The following is a 20735-nucleotide window of genomic DNA, read 5'->3' as shown; positions in this document are numbered from 1 at the left end:
GCTAAAACAAGGAGCGTCACCGGAACGAGGAGTTCCACCCTCTCCTTTGCAAGTTACGGGCTGAATGTTCCCTCCCCTTTCGAAATTGAGAAAGATGCTAACACCTGCGACATTGTGATTTCTCCAAATAACCAGTGATGAAAAAACCTTATACTGCTGCTTGTTAGCCTACACATCCCATTCCTTCCCGACAGATTCTACTGTACCAGTTATGGTTAAGTAGATCTGTCCACGAGAGAGTACACATAGGGTAGATAAAGTGGTAAGTAAAACAGGATCTGAGACAATCTGGGATCGGTCTCTTGTGGAGGGTCTAAAAACTTCAGTCGTCTTTAGTAAAGCAAAAGAAAAGGGAAAGATCATCATCAGCAGCTATTAGCATTGAACAACAATGTCTCAGACACCGTTCTTAGCCTCTGTCTGTCAATACTGTAGGTCTGTCTGTCTGTCTTTACCTCTGTCTGTCAATACTGTAGGTCTGTCTGTCTGTCTTTACCTCTGTCTGTCAATACTGTAGGTCTGTCTGTCTGTCTTTACCTCTGTCTGTCAATACTGTAGGTCTGTCTGTCTGTCTTTACCTCTGTCTGTCAATACTGTAGGTCTGTCTGTCTGTCTTTACCTCTGTCTGTCAATACTGTAGGTCTGTCTGTCTGTCTGTCTTTACCTCTGTCTGTCAATACTATAGGTCTGTATGTCTGTCTCTCTTTACCTCTGTCTGTATGTCCGTCCGTCCATCCGTCTTTCTATATGTCTGTACCACTGTCTGTATGCCTGTCTGTCTATACGTCCATCTGTCTGTCTGTCTGTCTGTCTGTCTGTCTGTCTGTCTGTCTGTCTGTCTGTCTGTCTGTCTGTCTGTCTGTCTGTCTGTCTGTCTGTCTGTCTGTCTGTCTGTCTGTCTATACCTCTGTCTGCCTGTTTGTCTGTCTGCCTGTATGTCCGTCTGTTTGTCTATATGTATGTTTGCCTATATGTCTGTTTGTCTATATGGCTGTATGTCTGTCTATCTGTCTGTACCACTGTCTGTATGTCTGACTGTTTGTCTATATGTCTGTTTGTCTATATGTCTGTTTGTCTATATGTCTGTTTGTCTATATGTCAGTTTGTCTATATGTCTGTTTGTCTATATGTCTGTTTGTCTATATGTATGTTTGTCTATATGTCTGTTTGTCTATATGTCTGTATGTCTGTTTGTCTATATGTCTGTTTGTCTATATGTCTGTTTGTCTATATGTCTGTTTGTCTATATGTATGTTTGTCTATATGTCTGTTTGTCTATATGTCTGTATGTCTGTTTGTCTATATGTATGTTTGTCTATATGTCTGTTTGTCTATATGTTTGTTTGTCTATATGTCTGTTTGTCTATATGTCTGTTTGTCTATATGTCTGTTTGTCTATATGTCTGTTTGTCTATATGTCTGTATGTCTGTTTGTCTATATGTATGTTTGTCTATATGTCTGTTTGTCTATATGTCAGTTTGTCTATATGTCTGTTTGTCTATATGTCTGTTTGTCTATATGTATGTTTGTCTATATGTCTGTTTGTCTATATGTATGTTTGCCTATATGTCATCTATCTGCCAGGCTGTCAGCCAGTCTGCTATGTAGTCTGTCAACCAGTCAGTCAGGCAGTCTGCCATGTCATCTGTCTGCCAGGCTGTTAGTTAGTCTGCTTTGTAGTCTGTCAGCCAGTCAGTCAGCCCCTCTGTAGGCTGTGTTAATGGGAGTGTTAATGCCAGTGGAATGACACAGGGTTAGTATGGATGTTAAACAGAGTTATGTAACATGGTTCAGTTTGTTATGCTGAGATTATGAATGAGATTATCTTGGATAATGATACATGTTGTTACAATGGTGAATTACAAATTATATATGACTATTAGTTAATGCACTACTACATATTTCAGTTCTCAAAAGTGTGAAGTTTATAACCGTTTACTTTGTCCCATAATGCTATTGTATAGTAGGCCGACAGTATGTTATTGCACATTTTTTGTCACTTTTATTAGTTTTAGTGGTTGTGGAAGTAGTGACTAGTTTTACTGATTAGTGTTCAGTTTAATTATGGTTATTTATTCATTGATTTATTCAATAAAAAATGGTTATTCTTATGAATGATGCTTTGTGAATTAACACTTATGTACATGTTTTCATCCTACTGCCCCATATACAACATCAATAAATACTGAATAAAACAAATATAGCATTGAAATAATAGTATTTACACTGATAAGAAAAGTACAATTTGACACACTTCACACAGGAAACAACGGTTGCTATCTTACAAACATGAGGTAGCTACAGTAAGACCCCATCTATTTTGATTCAAAATTGCACAATGATATAAATATTTGGTGCAATTCCATGCATACAGTGGGCAACATGTATATGTTGTTAGGAAGACTATGAGCCATGCAATAAAATAATGGTATATAAAATGTATACCATATGTGACCAAATAGACATGAGTGAGGTGAATACAATAAACTATAGTGAGTAGAACATACGTGACTGTGAGACGATAACAAGAGACCCATAGGCTGTCATACAAGATGGTGGTGGGGGTCCACTTCCAAATCGTCCCCTAGACCCTACGCTCTATGCACTTGTGGAAATCCGAGAGCATTTCATTGTTATAGGAAACTTGGTGAAACGTCCACCTAGCCTATCAGAGGGCAAGGTGGAGCTATTTATATGTTGCTTACATTTGTCAAATCCTCTCAGAGGTATAGGATCTAGGGGTCGGTTTAGGATTGGACAGGTGAGTGAGCCTTGTATTCCCTATGGGCCTGAAGCCCATTCCTTATGACATGGGAGTGATGTAACACCCTGAGTTGAGTTGGAGGGGTGAGGATGTGAAGAGAGATGGAAGTGGTGCTTGTGGAGGGGTGAGGATGTGAAGAGAGATGGAAGTGGTGCTTGTGGAGGGGTGAGGATGTGAGGATGTGAAGAGAGGTGGAAGTGGTGCTTGTGGAGGGGTGAGGATGTGAAGAGAGGTGGAAGTGGTGGTTGTGGAGGGGTGAGGATGTGAAGAGAGGTGGAGGTGGTGGTTCTGGAGGGGTGAGGATGTGAAGAGAGGTGGAAGTGGTGCTTGTGGAGGGTTGGGGGGTGTGAGGGGTTTGTAGACAGTTGGGGGGTGTGAGGGGTTTGTGAACGGTTGGGGCGGTCTGTATCAAACAAACAGAAGCTATCTACCTTGCAAGTCAGCTTTCATCAATGAAACTTGATCAAGTCAGCGAAACAATAAGGAAAGGAAAAGGCAGAATACACCAGATGTTAGTAAAGCACTGAAATGTTGTCAGAGATTCTGTATGAACAGAGAGAAACACATAGAGACAGGAGAAGACGGAGAGACGACAGAGAGACAAAGTAACAAACAAGTCAATTAAGTCCTGTAGGGTGAAGCAGAAAGGAGAGAATGTGCTGAATGATTTAGCGAAACACTTTGGTCGAGAAATAGCCTTGAATGATTCAGAAATGTAAAAGAGAGGAGAATAAAAGCAAGATAATGTCTGGTCATTACAAGTGGACACTTTTTAATGGTTCTTTGAGGTGAAGGAAGTGTACTTTTAGTAGACATACAATCACATGTTCGGTAATGTATTATTGCTGTGGGTAATGTATTATTGCTATGGGTAATGTATTATTGCTATTGGTAATGTATTATTGCTATGTGATTGGATTGCTGTATATAGAAGTACCATGTATGTAGAATGTATATGTAAAGTGTGATATGTAAACTGTATGTATATGTAGCAAAAAAGCTGTAAAAACAAAACATATATGTGTGTGCTCCGAAGAGAGGTAGGGCTGGGGGAGGTTTAATATTAAAATAAAATACACAAAATAATAATACAAAAACTGTAAACATACTGTCCTTTCTTGTTTTATTTCTTTGCTTACCTATTGTTCACCTAACACCTTTTTTGCACTATTGGTTAGAGTCTGTAAGTAAGCATTTCACTGTAAGGTCTACACCTGTTGTATTCAGCGCACGTGACAAATAAACTTTGATTTGATTTAGTCACTCAGTCACTCAGACCTACTCAGAGTTGTTCCACTATGTGTCTATTCCTATTGTGTATCTTCATTTGGAAGCTTGAATAACTGTATTATCCTGTACTCTGCTGCAGACAAGTATACCTGTTGGGTCTAATCCAGAATGCTGATTGGTTAAAACTGCATTCCAGCCAGTGTCTATTCCACAAGTCACCACCGGCTAAATCTATAATGTTAAAATGCCTATTTACTCTGTTCCATCTGACTGTGCAATCCACTGTCTCATCAGCCCAGCCAGGCAATTTATAAACTTGATCTCCACTATAAAAAGAATCTAGACATTTTCTCACATTTCTTTTAGACAAGCATTTAATTTACAACAGCGGGAGATTTGTATAAACCTTGTTGTTTGTCTCTCCAACATTTGCAACATTGTTTCAATATTCTAATTTGATTTCCAGATGTCCCATAGTAATGAACGTGTCGGGAGTCGGGATGAGAGACAGGAAGGCAGCATTTCTCTGCCTGTTGAAATCATGAATCAACATGATTTTTATGGATATATTCAAAGAACTAGCATTAGAAAACAGGTCAAACGGAACGAAGTGCAGCTAGTTTGCAGTCTTTCCAGCTTCAGTTTGAAGTGAGTGTGTTAGCTGTGTTGTTGGCTAGCTCCTCTGAACAAGCGTCCTGATGAGAGAACACATTTTCTACACCAGGCGAAATTGCGCATCCATAGCTCATTGCTATGGATGTATCCAAATAAATGTCACTAGAAAACAGATTAAACAAATGCAGCTACTTTGCTGTTATTCTGGCTGCATTGTTTGACGTGACTGTAAGTTAGTTAGCTGTAATTGGTTAGCTAGCAAGCAAGGGATAAGAATGTTGCCAGCCAGTATGGCAATGGAACATTTAGAACGAATGACTGGGTCGCGTCCATAGATACAGAACAAAAAGACTGAACAACTGGGTCGCGTCTCTGGCAACCGAACCAATAGAACGAACGACCAGCCGGCTTGGGAAGCAACCTTGGATTTGTGTCGGGACAATATCTTGTGGCAGGATGAAATAGTATGAATAAATTAATCAACATAACGTTTTGAATGAAAATATGTAAATCACTGTTTGAATATGTTCGTAACCCGGTTTGCCAACAACACCCGTTTCAATATAACCTCCGAACACCGGCTTCTCGGGTATTATCACTTAAGTATTATCCTGTACTCTGCTGCAGAATATTATAACTGTATTATCCTGTAATCTGCTGCAGAATATTATAACTGTTTTATCCTGTACTCTGCTACAGAATATTATAACTGTATTATCCTTTATTATTATTATCTGCTGCAGTTCTGTGGAACAGTTTACTAAACTACCCGAGTTTACTGGGTACAAAAAAAAAAATCTGTGTCATGGCATTGTCCTTACATACATAGAAAAATAGAACAGGGAAAGAGTGGAGGAGGATGATATTTTGAAATGTGAAATGAAAACCGAAGTGAGAAGGACGTTGACAAATACATCAAATATTGACTTTGGAAGTGGTGCAAACACAATGCTAACGCTGTGTCCCAAATGGCACCCTATTCCCTATATAGTGTAATACATTTTACTAGAGCCTTATGGGGCCTGATCAAAAGTAGTGTACTACACAGGGGTTAGGGAGTTATTTGGAATGCAGACGAAGGTCAAATTATATTCATTTATGCAACAAAATTCTCATCCATAATTCAAGAGGATTGCTTCTGGCAAACACTCAGACTAAGCATGCAAGGAACACAGTGTGTGTGTGTGTGTGTGTGTGTGTGTGTGTGTGTGTGTGTGTGTGTGTGTGTGTGTGTGTGTGTGTGTGTGTGTGTGTGTGTGTGTGTGTGTGTGTGTGTGTGTGTGTGTGTGTGTGTGTGTGGAGCAGGGCAGAGCAGAGCAGTGCAGTAGAATGGGATAACACTAACAATACAAATGTTGTTAGCGACAGTAATCTGATTATCCTGTAGCCAAAAGAATCCAAACTGACGAGGGTAGAGGACTGGCAGCTTTTGAAGTATTCTAACATTTAAGTATTGCTAACAGCCTACCAACATACTTGATGGATATTAACATGGTAAATGATGTGCCAAAGGGTGTTGATATTGTTGCTTCGGGGTGTGCGGGTGCTTGGGTGGTTGCGTGGTGGGTCGGTGTACATGACCGTGTTTGTGTCTCTGTGTGTGTGTGTGTGTGGTGTGTGTGGCGGGGGGGCAGACACCTGGACTGTGGACAAACAGGGAAAAGTGTTCACATCATTGAGAAGTAAATGAAAGGTCTGTTAATGAGTTAGGTGAGAGGCTGATGGGAAAGAGCATGAAGCCGTGAAGGAAGGCCAGAAGTAACAGCATCAGCGAAAGTGTGTTTCTGGTGTGTGGAAAGAAAATGGTTCTTTCATAGGCACTTCAATTGAGAACGTTTGTTGATAGTATGACCATCTGTAGATTATCTACATCCAAATCATGTGTGACCAAAATGTATTCCTCTTTGGAAGGCTGGAGGATTTAGATGTTATTGTCTACGTTTCCTCAATTTGTAACCAGCAAAGATGCCTTGCAGAAGTCATCTTAGAGCAGAGATCACCGGTGTCAAATCAAATTGGAAAAAAGCCTCAAGTTGTTTGCTGTATTTTAAAACCATGTGTGGTCCAGGGCACAGAAAATAAACATAACTGAGAGGAAAACATTCACAATGTCACAGTAACAACAACTCCGATGTGATCACAAACTTTGATTTGACTATGATTTGATTTGACTATTATCAAATCACTTATTGTTATCACTTAATTTCTACCCGGAACAGAAAGAAGAGGACGGCCCACCCTAGTGTGTGTGTGTGTGTGTGTGTGTGTGTGTGTGTGTGTTTACCTTCACAGCCTCTCTCTATCTGGCCCACACATGCAAGGGCATCCGACATCAGATCCGGGAGGCGTCCGTTCAGGTCCACCGATGCTAGACAACCCTGGAAGCCCTCCTTGGCGTGCACCAGCTTGGGAAGCTCCTTGTATGTCTCTTTGGCCACGCCACCAATATACAGGTCACCTGTGAAGGACAGGGTAGGAAAAAGATGAAGGATAGTGGCCTGTCAAGGAACCCAATCTCCAAGCAAGCAGCGGATAGGCAACAGTGGTGCTCTCTCATTGAAGCCTTATATTTTTCATAGGAATGAAGAGGATTAAGTAAGTATGAGGGGGAATACGAATGGACAGGAATGGTTAATATATCACTGATGAGGTGATAACTGGTGTCTATAATACAACCAGCATTACTTCTACTATTCAGAATGACAAAGGTAAAGAACAGAAATATTGATGCGTTGCTGTTCAATAAAACACAGTAGACTCGTTTGGAATCACTGACCCCTGGTGGAGAGTAAGAGCTACTGATATAATCTGTATACACTGTACAGTCACAGTGTTTCTAGTCTAGAACTGACAATATGCCTTAAAGTGTGCATCTGTTCCCGGATATAAAAAAAAAATATATATATATATATATATATAGTGATGGGCCTTGTGATACAGTAATTCCATTGATAGGATACCCCACAGTTCAATGTAACATTGATTTTACTCTCCTCTGATCTTCTTTGAAAGACATCCACTAGCGCTGTCAAACAGCAGACCAGTAACAGTCAACTGGCTCCTCTGAGACACTGTACCCCAACGCAATAACAATAGTGCCACCCTCTGTCAGAGTATGTTGAGAACATAAACCCCCAGCCCCAGGCAGCCTACCCTTCAGGTCCAGGTTCTTGGCTCCCATGGTGGTCTGGGTGGTGATTTTGGTGTCGATCTTGACGGTGTGGAGGTTGTTAGTGTCTCGTGAGATCATGACATTGTGCCAGTGGTTATCATTCAGGGGCTTGTTGGAGTTGCCCTTGATCAGGTGAGCTCCGTTCCCCAGGTCTGATACGTAGTGCAGGTAGCTGGGAAAAGGCATTCACATGAATAATGATGCAGACACACACTCGCGCACACCTGCGTAGACACGCACACACACTCCAAACACACACAACCCGCCCAATCCTTCAATATGAATGACTAAACTACAGTATGTCTTGACAACCTACCCCTTGACCAGCTCAACCACGATGAAGTCGTTTCCGTCCCCGCTGTTGAACAGTATGAGTCCATCTGACGAGGTGGTCTTGAACTGGAAGAACAGGTGCATAGAGTAGTAGGCCTGCAGGGTGGTCAGAGCCAAATAGCTCGACCGTGACTTGAACGTGACCGGGTCAGCAATGATGTTCTTGAAGCCGATCATGGCGTTGAGCTCGCAGTAGTCAATGTCACCGTTCTTACACAGGTCTATAGGAAAAATAGAATAGATACTGTAAGTATATCTTTTTGTCTCACATACAACTCTGGGGTTAAGAGCACAACATTAGTAGTATTAATGATCCGACACAAGAAAACCTCCAGTAGCCAGTTCAGTCCCACTTTTTCCAACACCCAGCCCAGGACTTGGACCGTTGACCTTCCAGTTACTGGTCCACCTCCCTAACCTCTGGGCTACCTACCTATGTAGGCCATGCCGTTGAAGGAGAGGCTCTGGAGGTGGCCTATGAAGTTGGAAGGCACCATGGACATGAATCGTTTCTCCGTCACGATACCCGTCTCAATGTTGTGAAACTCCAACTGGGTGTGGTCACCTGCCATTTGACCTTTTGATTAACAGAAGGGAGGGTGAGAGGGGGGGGAGACATGGGTGGAGGGAGGTCATTCATGTCTCCAGCAGGACACATGCCACTCTCACCTCCTAATGGTCTGGAGCCACACTTGTCACTAGTAGAAAGGTACGTGAAACACAATGGGTTTATACACACAGGGCCGGCTTCCCAACACAGATTAAGACTAATCCTGTACTACAAAGCATGTTCAATGGAGAATATTCATTGAAATATCTTTCTAGTCCAAGACTAGTTTTAATCTTTGTCTGGGAAACTAGCCCCAAAATGATCGATTGCATATCAGACATTATGGACTAGATCCAACTTTGTCTGATCTAGTCCATAGTCAAACTGTGTGTCTTACCTACAAGGGGCCCAAGGACTGTCCTGAAAAGTATCACACTCATATAAAACATAGACATTGAATTAGAGAGAGGGAGGTTGTACCTTCTACAGGTTGAAGACCATCTACGGTGAGTTTCAAACTCTTTCCCCTCCTGAACACACGCACCGTGTGCCACTCGTTATCATTCAGGTTCTGACCAGCAAATATGGTCTCTGGACCCTTGCCTGTAGGACAGCCCAAACACTGGTTAACACACACACACCTCGAGATGGGGAGAAGAGACACCAGAGTTAGTGCAGTGACAGGGTGTGTTTGGAAGGAGAGGGTGGGGGGGTAAAGAGAGAGAGGACGGAGTAAAATAATACTAATAAAACAGAACATATTTAATGACCCACACAACACCACCTCAGGTTGTTTCTCACATCATTAGGTGTAACAACACCTCATCTACCTACATGTTGCTTATAGAAATATAATCGCAGAAATCACAGAACACTGTTTGGAATTGGATACCCATTTTAGTCATTGTTTTTCTATGAGTGTGCTATTAATAACAATGTCACTAGGTGGCAGTAAAGCTCCACCCCAATGCTGGCATGGCTTGGCAATACATAAGGGTAAGACACAGAGAAACAAACTCCATCTTGATTAGTTAACGGTAAATGGCATTTCAAACCTTATTCTGCTGTGTCTGACCTCAATGAAATGAATTGTAAATAATGATGTTGAGGAAAAAATAATAGTGATCAGGAAAAACACCTCACTCAATCAGATGAATTGTAAATAATGATGTAGAGAAACAACAAAAAAATCATAACCATGAAGTAAACATTATTCAAGGTGCTAGTTTGAGCCCTGTAACTGTGAGGCAGGGAGGGAAGTGTCTTGTCAAAGAATGGAAGCTAGGTCCCGGACAGTCTGCTGCCAGGAGGAAATAAGGACTGTGATTTTTTTGAAGAGGGATTTACTGATGTCATAGCTGCCTTATTGGCTAACTGTGAAAAAAAAAGAAAACCGCCCAATGGTGTTACCAGAAAGAACCTTCCAGGGGATTCTCTAAAGAGGGACATCTAACTGAGTACATGACGTTATGGCTGATGGCGAGGCAACTGTGCCTTGAAAAACAAGTGATGTGTTAAAACAACTGGTGTTGCCAGCAAGCCTACCAGAGTTTTGGCATCCCATTCAATGCCTAAGTCTGATATGTTTACAACATAGTGACTAACTCACTATATAACTTTTTTAGTAATAATATATTTTTTTAACTAACACTTGTGTCTTGTCTTTTCCTACTAGCACTGACTTTGTTGATAGCTACTTTTTTGAGGAACAATGTACTTACTATGACTGTGATATGTGGTTGTCCCACCTAGCTATCTTAAGATGAATGCACTAACTCTAAGTCGCTCTGGATAAGTGTTTGCTAAATTACTAAAATGTAAATGTATGTAATGCTCATTTTTAAATATTGAGAGCTTCTGGTGAGTAGGACCTCCAATGTAGTTATATAGGGATATATAGGGATATATATTGTTTTATATTTAAATATGTAGTTTGGACCAAGTGAAGACACTGCATTGCATTCCCACTTCATGAATTATGAATTAAAAACCATTAAGGATGAAAGACAGTTCCCGTAGTAGAATATGTCCTACTGATGGCTGAGGAGAACAAAGCCTTATCTCCCCTAACACATCACCAGGAACCCAGTGAGGACACTGGACTACATCTTATGGCAAGTCAGGACATGTTACCAGATAATGGATGTGAAGAGAAAGGAAAATGTCTTTGTGACTATGTCTCATTTCCTTCATTTGAGAGTTTCAGAGTATATACACTAAATATATACACACACAAACACACACACACATATACACACACACTCACATGCACACACTCACATGCACACACACACACACACACACACACACACACACACACACACACACACACACACACACACACACACACACACACACACACACACACACACACACACACACACACACACACACACACACACAATCAACATGTTCAAAGTCAGAGCTGGAATCACAGTCAGTGTATTTTAAATGATCTCCTTCCATCTGGCACAATATGAATCTCTCCTCTCCTCAACAGAAGACAATAAGATTGAATCAAACAGAAGACAATAAGCTTGTACAGGATCAGAATCAGAGGCTGGAGTAGATCCAGTTGGAACACCGATCATTCAGTTTTCTCATAAAGCCACACTGTTTCAGATTCAGAAACATTTTAGTGTCTCAACATTGGGCAATTTGATGGTATGAGATATCTTACATGACCTTCGACCCAAGACTTTTACAGTGTGTCAACACACAAGGAACATCTATCCTCCTGAAACGTCTCCCCCCCTCTTTTTCCTAAATGTTTTCTCTCCTCTTCCAATTGTCTTGGCCACAAGGACAGAGGAATGGAAGGCAAAGCTCAATCCATCCTTTCAAGTGCCCGAACTCCATCCCTCCATCCCATTATTTCATATATCGCTCCCTCTCCCCCTCTCCCTCACTCCCAATCCCATTCTCCAGGAGCCTGGTTTCTATCCTCCCCGGCCCTGGTGGGGTGTTTAGTGCTTACAAAGCAAAACGGCGCCTCTGAGATTGAGTATAATATCCTAGTGCTCCGGCTGCCTGTGATTTGCATACACATTGAGGCGTTCAGGCTTTGAAGATTGCAGAGAAAGAGGAAAGGAAATAAATAGCCGTAAAAGGGTTGACTGGGATGAACCTGGTCCCCATTAGGGTTGTGCTGAATGGCGGGAACCCGGTAACCAAGATTTACTGGGATTTACCGCCCAAAACCACTCGCTTTTCCCGGGATAAATAACTGTGAGAAACCGGTAAATTCAAATAAATTATTTATATGAACAGAATGAACAGCATGGTGTAAAATGGAACTGTTATTAAATTATATGCAATGTCTAAATCTGGCTTCTCTACGGCCTCTGCCTGATGAATCAACGCTCAGGGTGGGGACAGACAGCCCATCTCAGTACAGAGCACAGTTCACAGTGCATGTAGACCTTTCATCTCATCATGGTAACGTTTTTTTCTTGTGACAGGTAGGCCTACATTTGCTGCGGCATAGCCTTTGATACAGTAATATAAAGACCAAATGTGTATCTAATTTACCCATCTCCTTCTGGCTTTCGGGAGTCACCTTATTTTTTTATTGTAAAGATTCATGTATTTTTTATTGCAGCTGTACAGTGTTAAAACAGCCTACCACTCAGATATCATTGCTTTAAATCGTTGTTCGCAGTCTTTCTCTCTCTGCATAAACTCCCATTCAAATTGCATCCAAAATAGATAACCCTGTTCTAGATTGATATATAGCCCTATATAGGCCTAGCCTACCTCTTTCAGGTAATACATTCAATGCTGTATTTACCTTATGCCTTATATTTAGCTAATTAATGATGGGTTATGCATAATAAGCTTCTAACTTGTAGCCTCTGTCTCTTGCGCAATAGCCACACACCTGTGCTCTGCTGGCCTCTCCTTAAAAAGGCTCCTTAGCTCTTGGAGTCCCATGCAGGAACAACTAGACAAGATTAGCTTGCTGGACATAATTTTATTTGCATTTCTTATACCAGTAGACTATTCGAAGAGGGACGCAAGCTCTTTTTTGTTGAATGTTAAATACAGCAGCCAATAGAACTCACGGGTAGTTTGAAAGAAGGGCGAGCTCACGATGGTGTAAGGCTATAGCAGTTATTTATTCAGACCCATAACCATTAAATCTTCATGAAGAGAAGTGAAAGCTTTCTGCATCTAATTGTAGTCCTATATCATTCAAGGATGTCATTAGAACGATGAAAGTAAGGACAACGAAACTGTTGAAAGGGTGGAAGGAATGAAGCAACAATAGAGGGAGGAAGAGTTAGTAATAACACCAGGGGAAGTATTATGAAAGGTAGGCTATACAGTATATGAGTCAGCCTACCAGTTATACAAAGAGGCCCTATTATATTTCAAAAATAACATTTTCTAGCCTATACCGGTAACTTTGTAGGCAGCATGTGCTGCACCAGAATCGCAAGTTCTCATCTGCTTTATCATGGTTTGATCGATATGCGTAATTCCTGTCAATATAATACAGTTAAGTACAGTGGAGGCTGCTGAGGGGGGGAACTGCTCATAATAATTGCTGGAAGGGAGTATAATGGATGGAATGGTATCAAACCAATGAAAACCATGTTACTCCATTCCAGCCATTATTATGAGCCGTTCTCCCCTCAGCAGCCTCCACTGATATAGTACAATGCAGTACAGTAATACAGTTCACAATCAAAAAGATTAGCCTACTGGAGCTAGTTTAATTTATTTACCCAAGAGAGCATATAGCTAGCTACATCTATGGGCTTTTATGTTTTTCTGTCGCGTGTAATGTGCAGTAGCCTATATCATGTATTTGGATAACGACACAATCATTTGGGCTTTTTTAGGCATGGGCTCATTCAATTTTGTTAATGTAGGGCTCATTAAATGTATTTAATATATGACTCATTAAATGTATTTAATATATGGCTCATCAGGCTCAGGTAGCATCAGGTTGAATGTTCATGCTGATCAAAGCTCTAATCAAATCCAGACATATTTATATGATTTATAATGCTTTTGAATGACACGTCCGGTTTTGGCGGGAAATACCAGGTTACCTGGGAGAAAAGTGATTTATTCTCGGGATGGAACATTTGTGTGTGTGTGTGTGTGTGTCTGTGTGTGTGTGTGTGTGTGTGTGGGTGTGAAAGAGAATGGTGGTGCGCGTGTGCTATTCAAAGTAAAGTGTAACGGAAATTAAGAAAGACCTGGAGGTCACATGGGTCACATCTCCATGGAAAGAAACCAGACTGCATCTAATTTCCTCTCCACGCGCACACACACACACACACGAACACACGCACGCGCACACACACACACACACACACACACTCACGCACACACCACCTAGTTAACAGTATTAGTCAGCTTCTGCTAAGTTACTGGTGATTACATCATCCTACAGATACCAAGTTGTAACAAATCGATATTACAACAACTAAACACGAACCAAACAAAAAAAGCCAATCCGTGTGTGTGTGTGTGTGTGTGTGTGTGTGTGTGTGTGTGTGTGTGTGTGTGTGTGTGTGTGTGTGTGTGTGTGTGTGTGTGTGTGTGTGTGTGTGTGTGTGTGTGTGTATGTGTGTGTGTGTGTATGTGTGTGTGTGTGTGTGTGTATGTGTGTGTGTGTGTATGTGTGTGTGTGTGTGTGTATTTTTAGCTTGTCGTCAGTCAGCGCATGTTAACAGTGTTTAAGTTGAAGTGGCAGCGGTTTCTTCGGGCAGAGCTGAGGATGCCCGAGGGAAGGGAGCCGAAGACCCCTAATTGACAGTGATGTGTTTTTTGAGTCTGTGCTGTGTGTGTTTTTTCTTTGAGTCTGTTCTGAACATGTCATTCTTCCACAAAGCTGAACCAAGATGCCGAAAACTGACAACACTAATTAACGCAATAAATAATTAAGTGGTTTAAAAAATAATAAGGAGTGAAAAAATAATGACCTGGGAAAAAATTGAAAAACAATCCTTGGAAGTGGAACGGTTACTCTATCCAAGTAGAAGATGGTAAGTGTATGTAGCTAGAACAGAGTTTTAAAGCTGCATTGGTGTTTGGTGCTTTTCTTTTCAGGAATGTAAATGAAACATTTTCCTCAGAACCAATTAGGCTAGGTCTGAGTCGAAGCAAGGAGCCTCTTTCTCTCCTTCACTTTTTTCTTTACTTTATTCTTGAGGATGAATATCTACTTCCATTCGTGCATTCCCAAACGTTGGCATCACACAGTCATGTCTCACATCATTTCTGAATAATGTGTGCCAAACACAGGCACGCATGGCTTATTTCTGAAGTCAACGTGCCAGTCAACAGTGGTAGTGCCAAACGAGCTTCAGTGACTCTTGCTATTCAGGTAGAGATCATTTGCTCTAAGTGCCTCAGGCTTCGTTTACACAGGCAGCACAATTATGATATTTTGCAAATGATTGGTAAAATAATTTATCTGATTGTTGAAAAGACAAATACTTGGGCAAAAGATCAGAATTGGACTGCCTGTGTAAACACAGACTAGAGTTTTAAATCAAACTATGTTTACTTATAAAGCAGCAAACAGTCTCTTATCACATAACCATACAACGCTTCTGTTGTAGCTACACAAAACAAACACTGTGAAATATGTGTGCATCAATGAGAGAGAGAGAGAGAGAGAGAGAGAGAGAGAGAGAGAGAGAGAGAGAGAGAGAGAGAGAGAGAGAGAGAGAGAGAGAGAGAGAGAGAGAGAGAGAGAGAGAGAGAGAGAGAGAGAGAAAACAATAACTTTAAAGTGGCAATCAGCAGCTGAAACAATAACAAAATACCCCCGCCCATGTTTTGGTAAAAAGCTGAGGGATGGGGCTGGCGAAATGTAACCACTCTCCAATTCATAGACTCATGGACACAGCTATGGATGCAAAGACTGACCATCCACGATTCTAGATTATAGTTTTAACCATGTTTTGAAGTGTGTTTGTTTGTTTACATTTACTTTGTTAACAAACATTGGAGTAAAACAAGTTCATACTTTGGGTTCTGATGGGGTACGACAGTTGAACTAAGCTCATGAGGCATGTACAAGTTATATTTTTCAATCAATGGATCAATGGATACATATCATTCATTTATAAGACCAAAAACGGATGTAATAACTGCTGATTGCCGCTTTAAATGCGTCAAAAAAAATATTTACTAAAGAATATATCTCCACTACCCAATTGATTTTCTGCTTATGTGTATGTATGTAAAAAAAATCTTAGATTAGCTACCTACACAGAGACATGGCACTAGATCCTAGTGCTGTATTTGAAATAAAGACAATATATGTACAGATTTGTTGTGATGGGAATGTATTGGTATGTACAAGAATACATATGTGTGGAAGGCACTACAGGTGTGTTTGATGTTTAATGTTTGCAGAGATTATACTGTAGTTGTGATTCCACAAATTAGCATTGTGCTTAAGGACAGAAAGTGTATGGAATGTTGGAATGTTTACGATCAATTTGCATACACAATGTACACAATGTATGCAGAATTCTTAGTTGCATTAAATGCTATTTAGCATAGAGATAGGTCTTAAAAATCACCATTGGAATTGACGGGTATTGTTATAGAATAGCCTAACTGTTGTTGCAAACCATTTATAATGTGAATTATTTTTGATGCCCCTATACACCCCTATGCAGGAATGTTTACCTATGCAGGAATGTTTACTAACTTCCTATGACACCAGCCTCCAGATATAAATTCATATGTACCCTATCAAATATTGCATCCATTCGTGTGACTCAACCGTACCCCCAGCCAGACTAAGAGGACTGGAGGCAGAATGGATGAAGACAATCTGGATGGAGGAGACAGAGTTTACTATGTCATGTTGTTGGGAGTGTGTTTCTCCATAACAGCGGAGGAGAGTCAGTGTGATGGAAGTGAAGGTAAACCCTAGAGATATAGTGTGTATGTAGCATGCAGTACGGAACACAGGAAAGGACGGCTCATCTTTTCTGACTCTTGAGGACTCTTCTTCCATCATTAATTCATCAATGTCCCTGAATTATAAATACAAGGACAAGGACAAGTTTCCTCCTAAAATATTGCAATGTAGCCTCTGTAGCTCCATACTCATATACTCCCCTTCTCTCTCTCTTTCTCTGTTCCTCCCTCCCTCTTTCCTATTCTCTCCATCACTATCTCTTTCCCTACCCTATCCATTTCTCAATCCCTCCCTCCCTCTCACCTCGCTCCCTTCCGCTACATCCCTTATTCCTTCCTTCCTTCCCTCCCTCCCTCCTTCCCTCCTGGCAGTCCTACTCTCTCCATCCCTTTCTCTCTGCTCTGTAAGGCAGGTTAATGAGAATAATAAAATCACACTCCGTATTTCCTCTTCGCTTTGAAAAGCCTCATCAATTTACCAGGCGCCAAGATAGACTGAGGGAAGAAAGAATGAAAAGAAGAGAATGTCGAATGGAGAGAAAGGTGAAAATAAAATACAAGAAGAGAATGACAAACGGAGAGAAAGGTGAAAATAAAATACAAGAAGAGAATGACGAACGGAGAGAAAGGTAAAAAAAATAAAAATAAATTGAAAACAAGAGAACGGGGAAAATCATCCGTGGCTAAAATACCTGTTTCCAAGCATGCGTTTTATATCAGTCTGTTTGAATTTAGGAGCGTCATCAAGGCTGGTAATTAGAGACAACAGAGTGTGAAAAATCACTGTTGACTGCCATGTTGGGGGCTCCTCATTAATTCCAACCCCTCCCTCCCTCTCCTTCCTCTATCCCTCCATGCATCCTCTGCCTTCTCCCTCCCTCTCCTTCCTCTATCCCTCCATGCATCCTCTGCCTTCTCCCTCCCTCTCCTTCCTCTATCCCTCCATGCATCCTCTGCCTTCTCCCTCCCTCTCCTTCCTCTATCCCTCCATGCATCCTCTGCCTTCTCCCTCCCTCTCCTTCCTCTATTCCTCCATGCATCCTCTGCCTTCTCCCTCCCTCTCCTTCCTCTATCCCTCCATGCATCCTCTGCCTTCTCCCTCCCTCTCCTTCCTCTATCCCTCCATGCATCCTCTGCCTTCTCCCTCCCTTTCCTTCCTCTATCCCTCCATGCATCCTCTGCCTTCTCCCTCCCTCTCCTTCCTCTATCCCTCCATGCATCCTCTGCCTTCTCCCTCCCTCTCCTTCCTCTAGTCATCCATGCATCCCCTGCCTTCTCCCTCCCTCTCCTTCCTCTATCCCTCCATGCATCCTCTGCCTTCCCCCTCCCTCTCCTTCCTCTATCCCTCCATGCATCCTCTGCCTTCTCCCTCCCTCTCCTTCCTCTATCCCTCCATGCATCCTCTGCCTTCTCCCTCCCTCTCCTTCCTCTATCCCTCCATGCATCCTCTGCCTTCTCCCTCCCTCTCCTTCCTCTAGTCCTCCATGCATCCCCTGCCTTCTCCCTCCCTCTCCTTCCTCTATCCCTCCATGCATCCTCTGCCTTCTCCCTCCCTCTCCTTCCTCTATCCCTCCATGCATCCTCTGCCTTCTCCCTCCCTCTCCTTCCTCTATCCCTCCATGCATCCTCTGCCTTCTCCCTCCCTCTCCTTCCTCTATCCCTCCATGCATCCTCTGCCTTCTCCCTCCCTCTCCTTCCTCTATCCCTCCATGCATCCTCTGCCTTCCCCCTCCCTCTCCTTCCTCTATCCCTCCATGCATCCTCTGCCTTCTCCCTCCCTCTCCTTCCTCTATCCCTCCATGCATCCTCTGCCTTCCCCCTCCCTCTCCTTCCTCTATCCCTCCATGCATCCTCTGCCTTCCCCCTCCCTCTCCTTCCTCTATCCCTCCATGCATCCTCTGCCTTCCCCCTCCCTCTCCTTCCTCTATCCCTCCATGCATCCTCTGCCTTCCCCCTCCCTCTCCTTCCTCTATCCCTCCATGCATCCTCTGCCTTCTCCCTCCCTTTCCTTCCTCTATCCCTCCATGCATCCTCTGCCTTCTCCCTCCCTCTCCTTCCTCTATCCCTCCATGCATCCTCTGCCTTCTCCCTCCCTCTCCTTCCTCTATCCCTCCATGCATCCTCTGCCTTCTCCCTCCCTCTCCTTCCTCTATCCCTCCATGCATCCTCTGCCTTCTCCCTCCCTCTCCTTCCTCTATCCCTCCATGCATCCTCTGCCTTCTCCCTCCCTCTCCTTCCTCTATCCCTCCATGCATCCTCTGCCTTCTCCCTCCGTCTCCTTCCTCTAGTCCTCCATGCATCCTCTGCCTTCTCCCTCCCTCTCCTTCCTCTATCCCTCCATGCATCCTCTGCCTTCTCCCTCCCTCTCCTTCCTCTATCCCTCCATGCATCCTCTGCCTTCTCCCTCCGTCTCCTTCCTCTATCCCTCCATGCATCCTCTGCCTTCTCCCTCCCTCTCCTTCCTCTATCCCTCCATGCATCCTCTGCCTTCTCCCTCCCTCTCCTTCCTCTATCCCTCCATGCATCCTCTGCCTTCTCCCTCCCCTTCTCCAGCAGTCAGTATTCTGAAGGGCAGCAGATGCAGATTCACACTGCCTGACTGAGGCCCAGAACATACTATAATGCACAATCCATTATCTCACAATCCATTATCTCCGTATGCGATGCACTGGTCATTACTGGTCTATATCATACATAATATGTATATCCAAGGTATAGGAAATTGATTGGAATCATAATGGTAATGTGATTTTTTTTAAATTGTGATTTTTTACCATTAGCTGTTGGGGGAAGAATAAGAAATATTGCACATCTTTGTCAAACTGGTCTGAAATCATAATGTAAAATATATGACATCTATATAGCTTGTACCTAAATAGTCTACTTTCTGGCACACACATTTAGATCACATACATGCAGGTCACACTTTAAATAAACAACAAAATGTAAGGCTTAATAAAACCTTCATAAACCCTTTTTAAGTTAAATTAAGGTTAAATAAAATAAATAAAATAAAAAAGGCCTATATAGGTGTAGTTTGTTTAAAGAGGGATCTACATTCATGTATAAGCAACATTGTGAATACAGATACAAGAGTAACAGTAAAATAGTATTAACAAAGGAGGTAGAGTATTAAATATGAGCAGTCTTTACTTACTGGTAGTACAGTTAATCTTGATACAGTCTAGATGGGGGAGAACAGATGAGATGTCAAATCCTTCACTGTGACAGCTGCAGACAATATTAAAACATCCCACCCCTCTGGGGACGACACACGGACCCACGGACCACACCATGATGCTCTCTACCACGGCCCTCTCCTCCTCCACACCTGGCTCAGGTAAAAGTTGCTGGGGTGTGGTAGGAAGACCATGGCAACTACTACTTTACAGTGCCAAATCAAATTAGTTAGATATATAGTTGTTTATGTCAGTAAAGGGCCTTTCACAGTGCTATATTGTGTGTGCTGAACCAGAAGGCCTTGACTGACCCACCTATATCACTCAATCAAAGTTTGAATATTTAGTGTTAATGATTTGTAGATTAAAAATGTATTTCTACAGAAAAGTAACAAAACATTATTAACCTTTTAATTAAAAATGTCCTGGTAAAAGTCCCAAATAAAATGGTCTCCTTGACAGAGGAGGTGGTTATATTTTTACCTACGCGATCTGCAACAAGAGAGCATCGGAACATGGTCATGGTCGAGCTGGGCCACTTGGTAGCGATGATGGGTGGTCTAACATCTTAGACGTAGGATAGGCCATTCAAAGACACCATGCCTCAATTTGACCACTGTCCAGTAGCCTTTCTTAATTAACCAATTCAAAGGATTCATACTGAATGTCAGGCATGATGCCATTGGTGACAGAGGCTTTTCTCACAGAACACCTTCACCACTACTAGAAAGCTATTACTTGTAATGATTTCAAATTTTACCAACTACTACTACTACTACAACTACTACTACTACTATTATTATTATTATTATGTTGACCTACAACAACTACTACTACTACTATTATTATTATTATTATTATTATTATGTGGACCTACAGAAACTACTACAACAACTACTACTACTACTACTACTACTACTATTATTATTATTATTATTATATGGACCTACAACAACTACTACTACTACTACTACTACAACTACTACTACTAC

The 20735-nt window shown here is 42.0% G+C and overlaps 1 protein-coding gene across 1 annotated transcript in view; it reads right to left on the bottom strand.

The window, feature by feature from the left end:
- Positions 1-20735, bottom strand: part of LOC120029401 (neurexin-1a-like) — a 164221-nt gene that overhangs the window by 90581 nt on the left and 52905 nt on the right. Inside the window, exons 9-13 of the mRNA XM_038974622.1 lie at positions 9146-9268; positions 8549-8692; positions 8099-8336; positions 7764-7954; positions 6895-7068 (exon numbers count right to left, since the gene is read on the bottom strand). Of these exons, the coding sequence (XP_038830550.1) occupies positions 6895-7068; positions 7764-7954; positions 8099-8336; positions 8549-8692; positions 9146-9268 (870 nt within the window). The remainder of the gene's footprint in view (positions 1-6894; positions 7069-7763; positions 7955-8098; positions 8337-8548; positions 8693-9145; positions 9269-20735) is intronic.

The sequence above is a fragment of the Salvelinus namaycush genome, chromosome 35 (genome assembly GCF_016432855.1).
Source record: "Salvelinus namaycush isolate Seneca chromosome 35, SaNama_1.0, whole genome shotgun sequence".
NCBI lineage: Eukaryota > Metazoa > Chordata > Actinopteri > Salmoniformes > Salmonidae > Salvelinus > Salvelinus namaycush.
The sequence above is the reverse complement of the archived record's forward strand: the minus strand, read 5'-3'. Positions and strand labels throughout refer to the sequence as shown.